Here is a 16715-nt window from a genome sequence, read left to right as displayed (position 1 = left end):
CAATTAGAATCTAATGGTTCCTGTAAGATACAATCATTTTGTTTATACTTAAATCCTATACTTGTAATGTATATTTTTATTTCCAACTACTACACTCTTTCAAACATCTAAAAATTACAAATAATTGTACAAGGAATCTCCATGTACCCATCAGTCAGTTTCAACACTTAGCAACTCATAACCTATCTTGTTTTAGTTCCACGTCACATCTCTTATCTTCCCACCTACATTATTTATGGTAAACCCTAGTAATCTTATAATTTCACAGAGGATACCTTGATAAAAGTACAGTTGTTCATTTTAATTACATCCAGGTTACTTTCTTAAAATGTTACGAGTTGCATTCCGTCAGCCATAATACCCTTTTCAAAATCCACATTTGGTGTTCTCTCTGATAGGCCAAAAAAGAAAAAGGCATTGCTTTCATGATTCTTTTAATGTGAAAGCATTCTTTTTATTTTTTAAGTTCCTTGGCAATTCTTTTATGAAGATCAAAATTATTTTACCCAGCCTCTTTTCTATTTAAAAAAATCCTAAGATATATGTAAAATGAATTCAATAATGTTTTTACTGAAGTCCACTATGGATTACTTTTGAGGGATTGGTGTTTGTGCAATGTTAAGTCTTCCCATCCAGAAATACGTCATTGCAGGTGTCATGGAAACAGCTGACCTCTGCCCCCTTCAAGTCTCTTCCCTCTCCCCACTGGGGAATCCTTCTACCCAGCTGTCACTTTTTTCCATGCTTAAAGGGTTTAACTCAGCCTCTGGAGGCGAGGCAGGCCTCCCTGCGAGTCTCAGGAGAGTCTCAGGACTTCTTCCGTGAGAATTCTAGGTCCAGACTATAGCATTCTTGATACAACGACAGGCACTGAACAGATCATGTGGTGATTGGGTCATCCTGCCATTTTCCTGGAGCCCTTGGTAGCAGCTCCTAAAGCTGGGGTCTAAATTCTGAAAGCCAGCCTCTGCAATTGAGCACCTGCTGTATACTCTGGCTTCTTACTGGCTGCCAGAGGTACCCAGGTAAATAAGACACACAAGTCCTTTCTGTCCTGGAGCTTATGAAAGTCGAGCATGAAAGAAATCACAAAATAATGATCTGTACAAACTACTCATATAGTAGCATAAGGTGTTCTACAATTTATAGCAAACTCTGCAAGTGTTTATATATTTATTAAAGCCACGGATACAAGGGGAAACTAGAGAGGTTAAATAATTTGCCCAAGGGCAACACTGAATTCTATCCTAAGTCTTTGATTAAACCCTGGACCCATTTCACTCTTCCAGTATATTTTAGTAGGTGACTGTCAGCTGCTGCTGCTTATTCGTACCATCCTTTCCTTTGTTTTTTAATTTTTATTTCCTTAAATGAAACTGAGTGAACTCCTGAAGAGCAGTTTTAGTTGCAATGAGAGCATGATTAAAAATCAGGTTCAGGAACGTAACTTGGAGGTTCTACATGTTATTTAACAGAAAAATCCTTATCTAGCAGTAATTTTAAGTAATTTTATTTATTGCTTTATATAAGGTTAATTTTCTTCTTCAACTTTGGAGAAAATATTTACTAGATATTTCTTTCTATGAGATTTAAAACAACTTTCATAACTTCTTAGTAACAGTATTTAATGATAGGATGTTTTAGGAAATATAAAATGATATATAATTGTTCGCCTTTCTTACAGTGAAGTTACTTCCTTTTTTTCCAGAAACCTTTCAGGGAACTTGTTTTCTTCATTATCTCAAGGAACTTTTGATTATCTTGGCTCATTACGATCTTTGTAAGTAAGACTTTTTTCTTCCTGTTTTTGTAAATGTGTCTTGGTGTCTGAAAATTAAAAACAGCTATTATATGGCTTAAGAGACTTCATGGGAAAATCTTGTGATTTTGCAATAATTAGAATCTCACTTGAGAGTTTGCATTCACATTGGAAAACATACCATAAACCTTAATAATGTGTGTCAGGCTAGAGCAACCATTTTCTTCTTAGAATACTCTTATCTCTCTAATTTAAATAGGTTGGTAATTTTTTTCTTTGTGTTTCCAAATTAGAAAATATTTTGTTTACCTAATTAAATCTCCAAAGTATAAAATAAGCCTCCCTTCTTATGAAGCGTTTATAGTTAGGACTTATGTTGTGCTTTGAGAGCTTTCCTGGTGGCTTACACGGTAAAGACTCTGCCTGCAATGCAGGAGACCTGGGTTTGATCCCTGGGTTGGGAAGATATTCTGGAGAAGGAAATGGCAACCTGCTCCAGTATTTTTGCCTGGAGAATCCCATGGACAGAAGAGCCTGGAGAGTCTCAGTCCATGGGGTCACAAGGAGTCAGACACAACTGAGCGACTAACACTTCACTTCATTTTATGCTTTAGAGATTAATTTTATCCTGTGACTCCATTCCCAAACTGAATTCACAGCTTATTACTGATATTTTTAGGCATGCTTACATAGAATGTCTGCTTTAGGAAGTCAGTATATGGTCATATTTACACAGTTCTCTGTAGCTTTAAAATTGGTTGAGTTTTTTTTTTCTTTACACCCCAAACCTGTTCTGTTAAGTGAGAGATTAGATTGTCTAGGAGTTACTTTCGAAGCTTACTGTGTTTTCAGTAGACTTTAATACGTCTCAAAGCATAACTTTTACTGACTCCTATTGGAATTACAGTTAAATACAGTGGTTTTTCAAATTTTTATTGCACGTGACATACAGACTTGAGTCTCTTTTTCCAGTGAAAGATGTCTTCTCTGCCAGATGCCTGTTTGATGTATGCTCACTTCTTACGTTTCCCCTCTTCCCTCCCCTTTCTTTTTCCTTTCCCTGCCCTCCTCTTCATCTTTAGTTTTATAAATTTATCATTTCAGTTTCATTTAGCAGCTTTCATTGGAATAAAGCCAGTGGGTTAGGTGCTTAAGGAGCTCCTCACCATCATGGCAGACATATGTATGTACTTCTAGAATCCCTACATCAAACTTTTTTTTTCTTTTTTTTAAAATTTAATTTTAATTTTATTTTTAATACCCAAAGTACTTTTTAATTGAGGTATAGCTGATTAACAATGTTGTGATAGTTTCAGGTGAACAGTGAAGGGACTCAGGCATACATACGCACTCATCCATTCTCCCCAAACTCCCCTCCCATCCAGGCTGGCACATAACATTGAACAGAGTTCCATATGCTATACAGTAGGTCTCTGTTGATTATCCATTTAAAGTACAGCAGTGTGTACATGACCTTCCCAAAGTCCTTAACTATTCCTTCCCCCCAGCAACCATGAGTTCTGTTTTCTAAGTCTGTGAGTCTCTTTGTGTTTTGAGAGTAAGTTCATTTGTATCATTTCTTTTTAGATTTCACAATAAGGGATGTCGTGATATTTCTCTTTCTCTGAGACAGATAATAATTATCTCATAATTATAAAAATAAATTTTTTGACAGGTAATATTTTCATATGCTTAAAAACCTGCAATCATTTTTCAGATCAAAGTAAAAGCCACTAACTTGCTGTAGTGAACAGGCTTTGGATCATCTCGTTCCCTGACTCTTCCCCGATCTCCAGTCCAGTCAAGTCCCCCTCTTCCGTTGTAATCCTCCAAGATGCCAGGCAGGCATGCTTCTGCCTCAGGGCCTTTGCATTTGTGGGGCCCTTTGCCTGGAAAACTCTTCCACCGAGTGTCACCCATGGCTCTGGGACTTCCCTGGTGGTCCAGTGGCTAAGGGTCTGTGTTCCCCATTGCAGGGGGCCTGGATTCAATCCCTGGTCAGGGAACTAGATCCCACATGCCACAACTAAGAGCTGTGGCTCCTACACCCTGCATCAAACTCTTATCTGGTCTTTTTGGTACTATTAACATTCTTACCCAGAAAACTGCTTTTTAGTGAAAACATCTCCTTTTAGTGGGCTTATGTCAGCCATTTCCGTGAAGTTTAGGAAAATAAAGAGTGCAAAAATGATCTGACTTTTGAAACCCTAGATAGCAGGAATGTAGGAGGTATTTCCATGCAAAAATTGAGCAAAATTGTCAGTGTTTATAAAAGATAATGCTGTAAACTCACCAGAAAGTGGTTCGTAGGAATTAGAAGTTAGTCATCCTAGTCAGACAAACAGGATATAACCATGCGAAGCAGTCATATGTTGCTTTATGCTATCAGAATTAACAGGGTTTGCAGACATTTAAGCCAAGAACATGGCAATAATGCTGGAAGAAATGGGGAAAGCATCAGTTTCCAGTAATAGTGCCATGGACTTGATGACATACCCGTAGAAGCTTAATAGACAAAAGAAATGCGGATGTGATGTTCCAGTACCCTGGGCTTCAGAAGTGTGTTTCATAGATGATGAATCGATTTTGTTCACATACCATCTTTGATTGAAAGCAGTGTCAGTCCAGGATCAGGTGGGAAGGGGTTTTGGGGTCAGACATTCGACATCATCTCACTGGGAAGGAAACCATAACCGGCTGATGTGCCCTAGGTGAGACTGAGCAGCTGTGTGCTTGCCACGAAAGACTAAGCCAGTGTAAAGCAGAAGCGCAATTTAATTCATTTACCATACTGTCTAAATTGCATTGTGTGTGCTGCAGAGAATTTCAGACTGAGTATCTGCTGTGTGATTGTAACATATTGTGGATGCATCGCTGGGTAAAGGAGAGAAACATCACAGTTCGGGACACACGGTGTGCTTATCCCAAGTCTCTTCAAGCCCAGCCAGTCACAGGTGTGAAGCAGGAGTTGTTGACATGCGGTAAGGAAGAGCAACTGAGAAAGGGTTAACTGGGTTTTACTTGCTGCCACGTGTTTCCTGACAAACTTCAGGATTCTTTTTATACATTGGAACTGACTGTAGCCATCACTCTTCATGAATTTGATAATATTTAGTTTTTGTCAACAGTTAAGTCAGTTGGATTAAAAAATGTTTTTTTCAATTGGCATTTAAAGTTCTTCGGTTCTGAACAGCTTTCTTAATGAAATTCAATTTCAATAAATAGTATAGATCTTCACATTTTCTAATAGCAAGTCAGTAATTTGTTGATAGTACTAAAATCTCAGGATGCAATCATGTATTTTATTGATAGGGTATGAATTGATACAGCCTTTTTGAATTGGTGCAACTTGATATAGCTAATTCTGCATGTAGGGCTTAATTCTTGAGAAATCATCGGCTAGATTTTATATATGAACATATCTTAAATTCTGAAAAATAGGGCATTGGCTTACTTATGACAGTCCATTCAATGAAATAGCATAAAGCTGTTGAAAATCATGGTTTTCCAGAATACCTGAAGACTTGAGGGAAATAATACATTTACCATGTGTTTAATGAAAAACAAAACACAGAAAAAATAAGAAACAGTCCTTAAAATGATAGAGGGTGGTTCTTCTTTAGTCTCTGTGCTTGGAAATAAACAACCATATCAGTTTTTTCCTTTTATTTTCATCATTATTATTGTTTCACATATGAAGTGTGCTCATTGGATTAAAGATTTATGAAAAGAAATAATGTGTACACATAAGAAATCACCTTGGTGTACACTTTAAATGTCTTATAATTTTGTTAATTATACCTCCGTAAAGCTAGGGGGAAAAAATAAAAAAACTGAAAGAAGGAAAAAAAAACCCTAAAACCCATACTTACATTCTTATCACTCATCGGTAGCTAACATCAAAGATATCTTGGTATACATATAAATTTTCTACCTTTTTATAATGTTTTATCCAAAATACCATACTCTAGTGTTATTTTGTATCATTTTTAAACTTCCTAAATAATGCAAACTTGTTTCCTCATCATACTGATATAAAAGGTACATACCAATTCATTTATAGATATATAGCCATAACTTTTACTTTTACATTATAGGGATATAGCCACAATAATTTCCTTACTACTGCATATTTAGGTTGTTAATTTCTCACTCCATAAATATTAACAAGATTAATTTCCTTATGTACGTCTTTTTGTGTTAGCTATTTAGGATAGCTTGCTACTAAAAGTAGAATTATTGTGTTAGAGACTGAATATCTTAAAGGATTTTAATGAGCCATGATATTTGTGTACGTTTTTGCATATGTAGTTTAAAATTTCCTTCTTTTATTTTTCTTATTGGGAAGAAATATATCAGCTTTGTAAAAGTGACATGAAATGGTTTAATTTTATTTAACGGTGTTTTCATCTGGGATCCTCTTAACTCAGCGACATCTTTGTTGATGGTAAAACTAGAATGCTGATTACTGAGGTATTTGTCAATTAGAACTTCTATAATTTTAAGTTCTGTAGTGTGAATATAGTCTTTGTTTACTGAGTCTTTATGCTGCTGTCTCTAGATCCTCCCCTTGAATTACCGTCTTTCTACATGACTCCATCTCATCGTCAAGTTGTGTTTGAAGGAGACAGCCTTCCTTTCCAGTGCATGGCTTCATATATCGATCAAGACATGCAAGTGTTATGGTATCAGGATGGGCGAATAGTCGAAACTGATGAATCCCAAGGTATCTTTGTTGAAAAGAACATGGTTCACAACTGCTCATTGATTGCAAGGTAAACTTTTTTAGATGAGGAATTGTCTCTGTGGATTTTATTTATCATCTCAGAAATTATACTGTTTAGTTGGCGTTTAAAGTAGTATTTTACCTCTTGCATTTAAAAAGCAAATGTCTGACATTTCTTTTTCTGATTGTTATTTATCTTCGAAAGTTATCTTTTTTTTATCTTTTCCATCTAGTTTTGAAGGTTAAAAAAAGCATAAGGTAGAAGGGAAATACTTTAAAAGTTGGAGACTTTTCGTTTAAAGTTTCAAGAGGAAAAAATGTAAACTTTTTTTTTTTATACCAAACTTAATTTCCTGCTTTACCAAACTATTTTCCTGCTGCTATTAATAAGCTCAGAATTTCACTTTTAGGAATCTCCTAATTTTCGCTGTCTTAGGATTAATGTTGCATTTTAAGATACTGCCTTTTTTCATCCTGTTAGTATAAAACAGTATACCACCTGTTAACCTCATGTTTGGTGCAAGTGCCACAATAGTTAGTTCGAATGAAGTTAAAGTACAAAAAACAGGATAAAAATAAACATGTTATCACTCTTTGTATTTTATTTTGGTGATATGGTAATCTGTAGGCATTGAATTTTGTCTTTCCTGCTCTCTGCCTCTGTTTCTGAGTATCTCTCCAAGCCTTTTCTATGTTTCTCTCTTCTCTTTTTATCAATTTTATGAAGCTAGACCTCAACTTGAATATTTATGGATAGAGCTATAACTTTCTACTGAGGCACTTTATGTAGTATTACAAAAGTACCATGAAAAAACTACCAAGAAACTCATAGTTCTCTGAGTTCAGACACAGGTCTGGGAATTTTGAGGTTTGAATATTCTATTTCATAATTTCTCTTTCTCTTCTGTGATTTCCTTAGAGGCATATTTTCATTTATGTCTTTGAACTTTTATAGTAGAAACCCTTATATCCTTGCCTCTTATTTTAGTGTCTGGGTTATATGGGGGTCATCACCCTGCTTATTTTTTATGAATAAGGTTTATATTTTCTACTTTAAAAAGTATTATTTATATGTTTGGTAATATGGGATTGTATCCTAGATACTGTGAGTGATTTGCTGTGGAGAAGCTGACAAGGTACAGCTTATGGGACAAATCTGGCCTATGAATTTTTTTAATAGTTTTAAATGGTTACTTTTCTTTTTTTTTTTTAAATGGTTACTTTTCAAATGGTTATACAGATAATCTCCAGAATAGTACTGCTTCCCAGCATGCAAAACCTAAAGTATTTACTGTGTGGCCTTCAAAGAAAATGTTTGCTGACCCCTGACTCTGGATTCTTTTGTATTCTTCTCAAAGACAGCTGGTTTTGTTTCATTTAGCAATTCACTTTTGGTTAAGCTAAAACTCCTGGATCTGGCTTTTGTGTAGTAGGCAACCACTGAAATCTCCCGTGTCCGCATGTAGGTCAGGGATCAGTTAAAGAACTGGGTGAATTATATATGCACAAGTTTGGGCTTCTAGCCAGGCTCCTTTCACCTCTGTCTTTGATTTCTCAACCACTCAGATTTTGAGTTTCTTTTTGAATAATGCCTGCCCTTGGGCAAAAGTCATTTAAAAAATTTCCCCGTTACTCCCCAGGGCCAATCTCTTCTTCCTAAAGTCAGTTCCTCTTTGGCTTCTGCTGGCTTTGGATCACCCACCATGTGTTCAGATAGTTGTCCTGCTGTAGTTTGTCTACAGCTTATAGCTGTTAAATGTAGGGAGTGTGGTTTGATAGGAGCCAAGGAAGGAATGGCAATCCACTCCAGCATTCTTGCCTGGAGAATTCCACGGACAGTCCATGGAGGGCTACAGTCCATGGGGTCGCAAAGAGTTGGACATTGAGCAACTCACACTTTCTCTCACTCTGCTATTACCAGAAGCAGAGTTCGCTTGCTAGGGGTTAAGACTGTTAGGAAAGTTCTGTGTGTTCTTTTCATTAGTGTCTTAAGTCCCAGTGGGAAGAGTCTGTTACATTGTTTTTACTGTGGTGATAATTTCACAAGTGTATGCATATATCTGAAGTTACCAAATTGTATACTTGAAGTAGTTTATTGTCTGAGTAGACAATAATGGACATACAGTACAACAGTAAAGCTTTAAAAATGTAATAGAACTCTTGTCTGAATAAAAGCTTTATTTTTTAAACTTTTACTGAAGTTTAGTTAATTTATAGTGCTATGTTAATTTCTGCTATACAGCAAAGCACCTCACACACTTTTTCAGATTCTTTTCCATTATGGTTCATCACAGGATATTGAATATAGTTCCAAGAGCTTCAATTTAGGCTTCTTAAATTTTGTAACAAGTAACTAGATTTACTTTATAAATTCATTTCTGTAAGTCATGTTTAACTTAATCTAAATTCCTTTAGCATTAAAAAAAATTAATTCAAAGGATAGCAACTTCGCATAATGGTTTTTTGTTGGTAGGAATACTTACCAAAGTGAAAGTCTTTCGCATGAAGACTGGGACGTCCTTTACCTGGAGTTAGCTCCAGAATAATAGAAAATTGTAGGAGAAGGAAATATGTGGTTATTGGATTGGTTAACCTCATAGACATCTTGATTCTTCATTGGTCTTTGCATGTCATTGAGCCTTCATTAATAAGAACTGGAGTTTGTATTTTTCCTGGACATTGCAATTGAAGCTACCCCCTTCTTAAATCTCCTAATGTATTGTGTTGAGGATTCTTGAAAAATTTATTCTGATAATTGGTTTTAGATGTTGAAGGTATTGCTGAAAGTTATCTTTAAAAAACGTTAGGACCATTTTCCCCAGAGAGTGTGCTCTGGAATGCTATAGTGAATGGACAGAGGTGCTGTAGGGTATTCTGAGTGTTTGAGCATAGTGATACTGGACACTTCTGGACATCTCACAGCTACCAGCTCTGGGCAGTTAGGGTGTTGACATTACATCATGCTGCCTCCCTTTTGTTTGTGTCATATCTTAGATACTGGTATTTTGACAATAACTATGGTACAATGCAAGTACTGTATAAAAATCATTTTGGAATAAGAAATAGAGATATCATTGTTTGTCTGATCCGTATCTGATTAATTTTGGAGTGCCCAGTAAGCATGCACAACCCATTAGGAAGCAGCTGTGGTTATGTAAGAATGAAATATTTATTTTAAATTGATTTTTTTTTTTCAAATGGCTCTAAGGTATTAGGACATATATACACAGTTTTAGGATTTCTTGTAGTCATTGCAACCACCGTAAGTGTTTCTTTTAGGCTAGGGGCACTGTGAAAGTTATCTAGTCAGTGAAGGTACCATGAACTGAGAGAAAATATGGGGACTTCTGGATTTGAGAATGCTTTTTATTGCCCCAAATTTTTATATACTTCCTCCTGGTTCAGTAGAGTCATATAAAGTAGAATTCTAGTTGGCAAAGTTTTGGTTATTTAAATTTAATGTCAAACTCTTCTGTGTCATTTTACCTTGAGTATATTTATTTTAGTAAGTTAATTTGTTTAACTTTGTAAAGATGATAAACATTTTCTTTGGTTCAGAATCACAGTCAGTCCCTCAAAGTCTTTATTAGAGCATTTGTTGTTGTGTAGCTGTTAATGATTCAGGAAGCTACAAAAATGGGTATTAACTTCAAGACATTCTTTAGTGAGTTAATTAAAATGATACATGCTTTATGTCTAATGATTTATCTGTATCTACATAAAAGCAAAATATAGTAGATCATGTGGGGGGAATAAAGGTTAATTGAAGATTCTGCCATTTGCTCTTTAATTAATAGGTTTTATATTAGAGAATTATGATGTCATCTTGAAAGTTGAATTTTTTGACAGCTGTTCAGAAATATAGCTGTTATTAGAAGATGAAGTATACTTCTAAATGAAAAGCTACTTTTTTAAAAGCCTTAATTGGTAATTTATTAAATCTTTTTAGAGACTTAATAGGTCTTCCCCCCTTTTCCATAAGATATTTCATTTTAAATATTAATTACGCACTTTATATTAGTCTCCTTCATGCTTGAATATTTTCCATAGACTCTGAATATTTTCCGTAGAATTCCCAAGATGTAACCTGGTAACTTCTCTGTTAGTTTTTTTAATTGTTAGGCTTTTGATTTTTTTTTCTCTTTTTTTTTTTATTGCAGTGTAGTTGATTTACAACGTTGTGTTAGATTCGGGTATACAAGATGATTCATACATATATTCATTCATATGTATACCTGTGTGTATATATACATTTTCCAGATTCTTTTCCCTTATAGGTTATTGCAAAATATTGAGTTCCCTGTGCTATATACACTAGGTTGGTTACCTGTTTCATGTATAGTAGTAACATGTATATGTTCATCCCAAACTCAATTTATCCCTCTTCCCTCCTTTCCCTTTGAGAACCATAAGTTTGTTTTCTATGTCTGTGGGTCCGTTTCTGTTTTTATCCCTATATGTGAAATCTAAAGAAAAAGATATGAATGAACTTAGATACAAAATGGAAAACACACAGCGTCTCCGTTAGTTTTGCTGAAGGCAGGGCCGTGGTGTTTCTCTTCTGGAGCTTGGTCTCCCTCCGTGGCATGGCCTGCCCTGCCTTTTCCTGGAGTCTCAGTGCCACTGCCCTCCATTCATTCTTATGTTACACCTCTTGACTTGCTGCTGAAGTGCTTAAACGGAGGGATCATTTTTTTATTCATTTTTATCTAGCAAGCACTTAGCCTCCAGCGACAGTCATGTTTGCTAAATGCATGATCGAAGCACGTGTTGTCTCCCTTCTTGCCTAACCAGATTTTCTCTCTTTAAACTCTTTCTTCATGCAGTGCCCTAACCATTTCTAATATTCAGGCTGGATCGACTGGAAATTGGGGCTGCCACGTCCAGACCAAACGTGGGAACAATACAAGAACCGTAGATATTGTGGTCTTAGAAAGCTCTGCGCAGTACTGTCCTCCTGAGAGGGTGGTGAACAATAAAGGAGATTTCAGGTCAGTGACTTGGAGAGTGCGGAAAGGGGCTGATTTGCCCCAGTTCTTTCTATTCTCAAAGGCATAGATGTATGTAATTGGTCTCCTGTCTTCAGTAAGAATTTGAGAAATGTACTCACATATATATCCTTATATTTCTAAGGACTACCCTTAAGAATGGTGATTTCAGAATCATTTATGGGAACTAAAAGTAAAAACAGGTGCCTGAACTTTATCTCAGATCTGTTGATTGATGAGTCCCTGAAGGTTGAGCCAGAAGTGTTTATTTTTATTTTGTAGTTTTGTTGTAGTAGTTAAGACCACTGCTTTAGGAAACATTTTGGAAGTTCCACTCAAATAGTGTGAAATTCAGACAGGTTAACAGCATTTCCTGTTTCTAAGGGGCTTTTTTTGGATGGCCTTGGGAAGGTTTTGTTGTGTTAATTCAGTTTTAACTGCAGACAGTTGGTAGACATTTTACTTAGCAGAAACACACACCCAATTTCCCTCCCCTATGTGGTTCTTCTAGCAATTAAACGAGGGCACTTTGAGAAATGAAAGCTGTTGGGTGGCCTGAAAGCTTGGGAAGCCAATAGTGTTGGATTATGTTAGGATAAGCAGATTGAGTTAAATGAATTTGTGAGCGGTAACAACTTTTACTTTAGACTCCCCTTACTTTCAAAGTTGCTTTAAAACATTATCTTTAAACTTATTATTTGTCTAAAATGCTTTATGTTCAGGATTTTAATAATCAGTTTATAGTTAATATAAATGAAGGGAAATATGTAGCTCTTTAAAGCAGCATAGAGATTTTTGAATACACGGTTTAATTTACACTGTAAGTGATTGGTATTTTTGCTGCCTTGTGGCTATAAGTCTGATTTTTAAGGATAAGAAAAAAAACCTCTGTTATTCTTTCAAGTCCAAGGTGAAGAAGCAGTAACAACTTTAGCTCAGCTAGTTCTTCATTGATTTTTTTAAAAATTATATTAAATGCCTTTTGACATTCCTTTCTTCTCCCCCATTTAAAATTTTTCTGGATATGAGTATGTGGAAATCATAATTTATTGTTGCCAACAGATAAGTCTTTTATGTGGATTAACTGTTAACTTATAATATTTATACAGTATACTTTGAAGTGAAATAGATACCATTTGTTAATTTTGTTACATTCAATGCCTTTATTAAATAATCATAGTATGTTTTCTATTTATGGTGTATTATCTGTCTTTGCTCATAGTTTTGGAGTGTTTTCATTTTTAAAAATAGAAGAAGAATCTGTTTAACTGATTAATGAATTATTTATCTTTTGACACTCCTTGAGATATAATACAGTTAGAACTTCCACTGCATTAGTAAGATTTAGTTTAGCATTGCTTGATCTATTTATACAGTTTTTGATAATGCATTACATTTTGGTGTGGCTGATATTATAATTTAGAAGTTCATATGTTGTAAGTCATCTGTAGCTTTTATTAAATACACTATTTTCATTCCCAGTTTTGGAGAAATAGAGCTCAAATAACAAAGATTTCTCCCAGTCCAGTTAGTGCTGATTTCATGCCAGCAGGTTGGTATAGTCACTTGCACAGTACCTATGCAATTTATCTGGGCTTCACTCAGATAAATTCGGTTGTATATGTTATTGAATGTTTTCAAGACCACCCCCCAAGTGCAAAAGTTTGTTGAAAGGACTCACAGGACTCAGCAGGCAGCTGTGGTCACAGCTCAGATATAGTGATGTAGTAATATACCTAGCCGGATAATAAGGGGAGAAGACACAGATGGATTCTGGGGCGATCAGTGTGTAAGTTCTTGATTATCTCTGCCTCCCAGGAGGCTCATGCAGAGCCTACCCCTCCTCCAGCCTTGAAAAGGCAGCAGCCTCTGTATAGTGTTTTTGCCCAGGAAAGTCCACTGGAGTCTCAGCATCCAAAACTCCTTTTGGGAAATGTTCATAAAGACAACCTCTGTCTATCTCATTCCAAAACTTTAGACCCCCAGGATGAAAGCAGGTGCTCAGTGCACACCATATGGCTTCCCCAGACTGTCTAGGTAAAGTGAATCACTCTTACCAGTTAACTGTGAACACAAAAAGCCCCAAATTCCTGGGTGCCACCTAAGGGCCAGCATTGCAGGCAGGCCATTTTAAGGATGGCAGTCCTTTCTGCAAGTATACTAACTCTCTTTCTGTGAAAGGCCAAATTTTATTCGTATTGGAAAAGATTCTGACCTTATATACCTAATGGTTATATAAGCCAACGATACAGTAACAATAATTAAAGAAACATAAGACCGTTTGGTGCACCATTTTTCTGTTCTGCTTGATAAGGTACAATTTCCGTGGTTATATTTAGAATATTGTAGGAAAATGTTCTGTTATGGCATTAAAATTTATTCAGCTGTTACCTTACAATGGTTTTAGTTCATTTTAACTTCTTTTGTGTTTGTCTTTATTATTAAAGGAGTTCTGTCTCTTGAGTTTCCTCTGATTCTGTGTGACATGTCCCGATGCTTGACTTTCCCCTGCTGCTGCTCGTGTCAGCGTAGGTTCTCTTGTGTCTCTGTCTCTCTAGGTGGCCCAGAACACTGGCAGGCATCACCGCGTACCTGCAGTGTACTCGGAATGCCCACGGCAGTGGGATCTACCCTGGGAATGCACAGGATGAGAGAAAGGCCTGGCGCAGATGTGATCGAGGGGGCTTTTGGGCGGATGATGATTATTCTCGCTGCCAGTATGCGAACGATGTCACTAGAGTTCTTTACATGTTTAATCAGGTAACTGGAAAGTCTTCAGATCTGCTGAGGTTGCTAATAAGACGTGGTGCTCACACCAAATACATAAGTTTTTAAAATACTGGTAAAGCGTAAGGATTTGTTGTCTATACTTCCGTGGACTGTGTCTTCGGGATCAGACCTGTTCTTCTCAACCAGTATTCAAGGCCCTCTCTGGCATTACTCTTCCTTTCCAGGTATGGCCTGGCTTTATGCCTTTGCTTGAGTAACTTAGCATCTGTATCCCCAAACAGAATCCCAACCATTCTTCAGGAGCACCTGGGAGGCCCCCTGTTCAGTTCCTTGTATAATCCCTTTGTCACAAGAGATGCCTTGTTGTGCTTGTCCTTTTAGTATGCCTTTTCTCATCTCTGCTTCTATGTCTTTTTTAAAACCTTAGCCGATTATAAGCAGCTGGCAGGTGGTTTCTTTTACACATTTTTAAATGCTTCTTTGCACCTGATATACACTTTTTGTAATGGTTGGTGCTGAGTTGTGTTTAATAATAAACAAATGTAAAACATTACAGGCCGTGCATGGCAGTATAGATATGTGCTAAATAAGTGGATCGTACTCCCAGGTGGCAGGAGTTCCAGGAGAGATATTGATCCCTCCTGGCTGGAATACTTGGGAAAGGTGTTACTAGGCAATTAGAATTGAGTGTATATAGGATTTAGATAGATAGAAATGAAGAGATGGTGTAGGCTGCTTCCCTGATTTTTCTTTTTCTTTTTAAACTTTTAACTTTGTTTATTTTTATCTTTTGGCCGTGCTGTAGCATGTTCAAACCCATATCCCCTGCACTAGAAGCACAGTCTTAACCACTGGACCACCAGGGAAGTCCCTCCCTGATGTGTTTTTATGTATTGTTTTATTTCATTCTAAGTTAAAGAAAATTCCTTCAGTTAGTTTCCAGTAAAATTTGTCTTCTCAGTTTTGGAAAAAGCATTTTAGGAAGGTCATAGTGAATCGGTGATAAAGAGTTTTGAAGTTGCCATGTTTTGAAATGCAAAGGTAAGATGCAATATGCGAGACCTGTGTTCGATCCCTGGGTTGGGAAGATCGCCTGGAGAAGGGAAAGGTTACCCACTCCAATATTCTGGCCTGGAGAATTCCATGGACTATACAGTCCATGGTGTCACAGAGTCGGACACGACTGAGCGACTTTCACTTCACTTGCTAAGTGCTTCTTTTTTGCCTTCTTAATACAGATGCCCCTCAATCTTACCAACGCTGTGGCTACAGCCCGACAATTATTAGCTTACACTGTGGAAGCAGCCAACTTTTCGGACAAGATGGATGTTATATTTGTGGCTGAAATGATAGAGAAATTTGGAAGATTTACCAAAGAGGAGAAATCAAAAGAGGTATTTTCTGGTTTGGATTTGTAGCATATAGTATGTCAGCAAATGGTCATGTGATAGAGCTGACTCTCTATTTTTAAAGCCTACTTATGTTTGCTGTATTTGAACTAAATATACCTTTTTATTTCCAGAATTGTCATTGAGAAACCTATGCTCCATCTGTCATGGGGACTTGTTGGGAGGAGTAGAGGTGGATTGTTAGTTCTTGGAAATCAGGTACCAGGGTAGGGCAGAACCAGCCTGTGAGAAAGCAGCTTTTTCTGCATCTATGGTGTGTGTGAGTTGGGCTGCATCTCTCAGGCTGCCTGGGATTTCCCTTCTCCCCACTGGTGTGTTTTCATCTTTCTTCTTTGTTTTTTTTCAGTCACCACTTAAATTTGTTGGTTGAAGAAATCTTTGTATGCTTTACAATTTACAATGTTCAGAAAGTAGAATCTTTCTTATTCTATTAATTTTTTAAATTTAATTTTAAATTAGAGGGTAATTACAGTATTGGGATAGTTGCTGCCATACATCAACATGAATCAGTCATATGTTGAAAATATGTCCCCTCCCTCTTGAAACCCCCTCCCACCCCCTCCCCACCCCAGCCTTCTAGTTCGTCACAGAGCACTGGCTTTGGGCTCCCTGTGTCATACAGCAAACTCCCACTTGTTCATCCTTCTTCATCAGAGTTTTAGTTCCCCAGATCTTTTGTTAAATTGCTTTGGGAATGTCCTAGAGAAAATGTAAGACTATTTTAGCACTTTTAAAACAAAATTCCAAATGATTAAGATACACGAGGCATGAAAACTTAGTGACTTTGAAAAGGGGCCATGGTCAAGCTATGATATTCCTGTCCACATGATACCCTTTAGGGGAAGACATTGACAGCTACTGTTTGCAGAATGAGTGAGCGGCAAATAATGTTTTGAATAAGTTTTTAGCTGCAGATTAACATGTTTTTAAACTTTATTTCCAGCCAGGTGAGAACTTTTATATAAACTGTTTCTCTTGTGATGGAATCACATAAAAATGAATTTTTGAGCTAGAATAAACCTAGATTAGGTCATACACTGAAGCCTAAAGAAAATTAAATAATTTCTCTAAGGTTTTAGAGCTAAATTATGTAGGGCTGAAAA

The 16715-nt window shown here is 36.6% G+C and overlaps 1 protein-coding gene across 2 annotated transcripts in view; it reads left to right on the top strand.

Annotated features, from left to right (window-relative positions):
* Positions 1–16715, top strand: part of ADGRA3 (adhesion G protein-coupled receptor A3) — a 127982-nt gene that overhangs the window by 55455 nt on the left and 55812 nt on the right. For both annotated transcript variants that reach the window (XM_069593784.1, XM_069593783.1), the window contains exons 5-10: positions 1709–1780; positions 4580–4740; positions 6321–6534; positions 11312–11476; positions 14032–14233; positions 15442–15597. In XM_069593784.1, the coding sequence (XP_069449885.1) occupies positions 1709–1780; positions 4580–4740; positions 6321–6534; positions 11312–11476; positions 14032–14233; positions 15442–15597 (970 nt within the window). The remainder of the gene's footprint in view (positions 1–1708; positions 1781–4579; positions 4741–6320; positions 6535–11311; positions 11477–14031; positions 14234–15441; positions 15598–16715) is intronic.

This window comes from Ovis canadensis, chromosome 6, assembly GCF_042477335.2.
Source record: "Ovis canadensis isolate MfBH-ARS-UI-01 breed Bighorn chromosome 6, ARS-UI_OviCan_v2, whole genome shotgun sequence".
Lineage (NCBI taxonomy): Eukaryota > Metazoa > Chordata > Mammalia > Artiodactyla > Bovidae > Ovis > Ovis canadensis.
The sequence above is the reverse complement of the archived record's forward strand: the minus strand, read 5'-3'. Positions and strand labels throughout refer to the sequence as shown.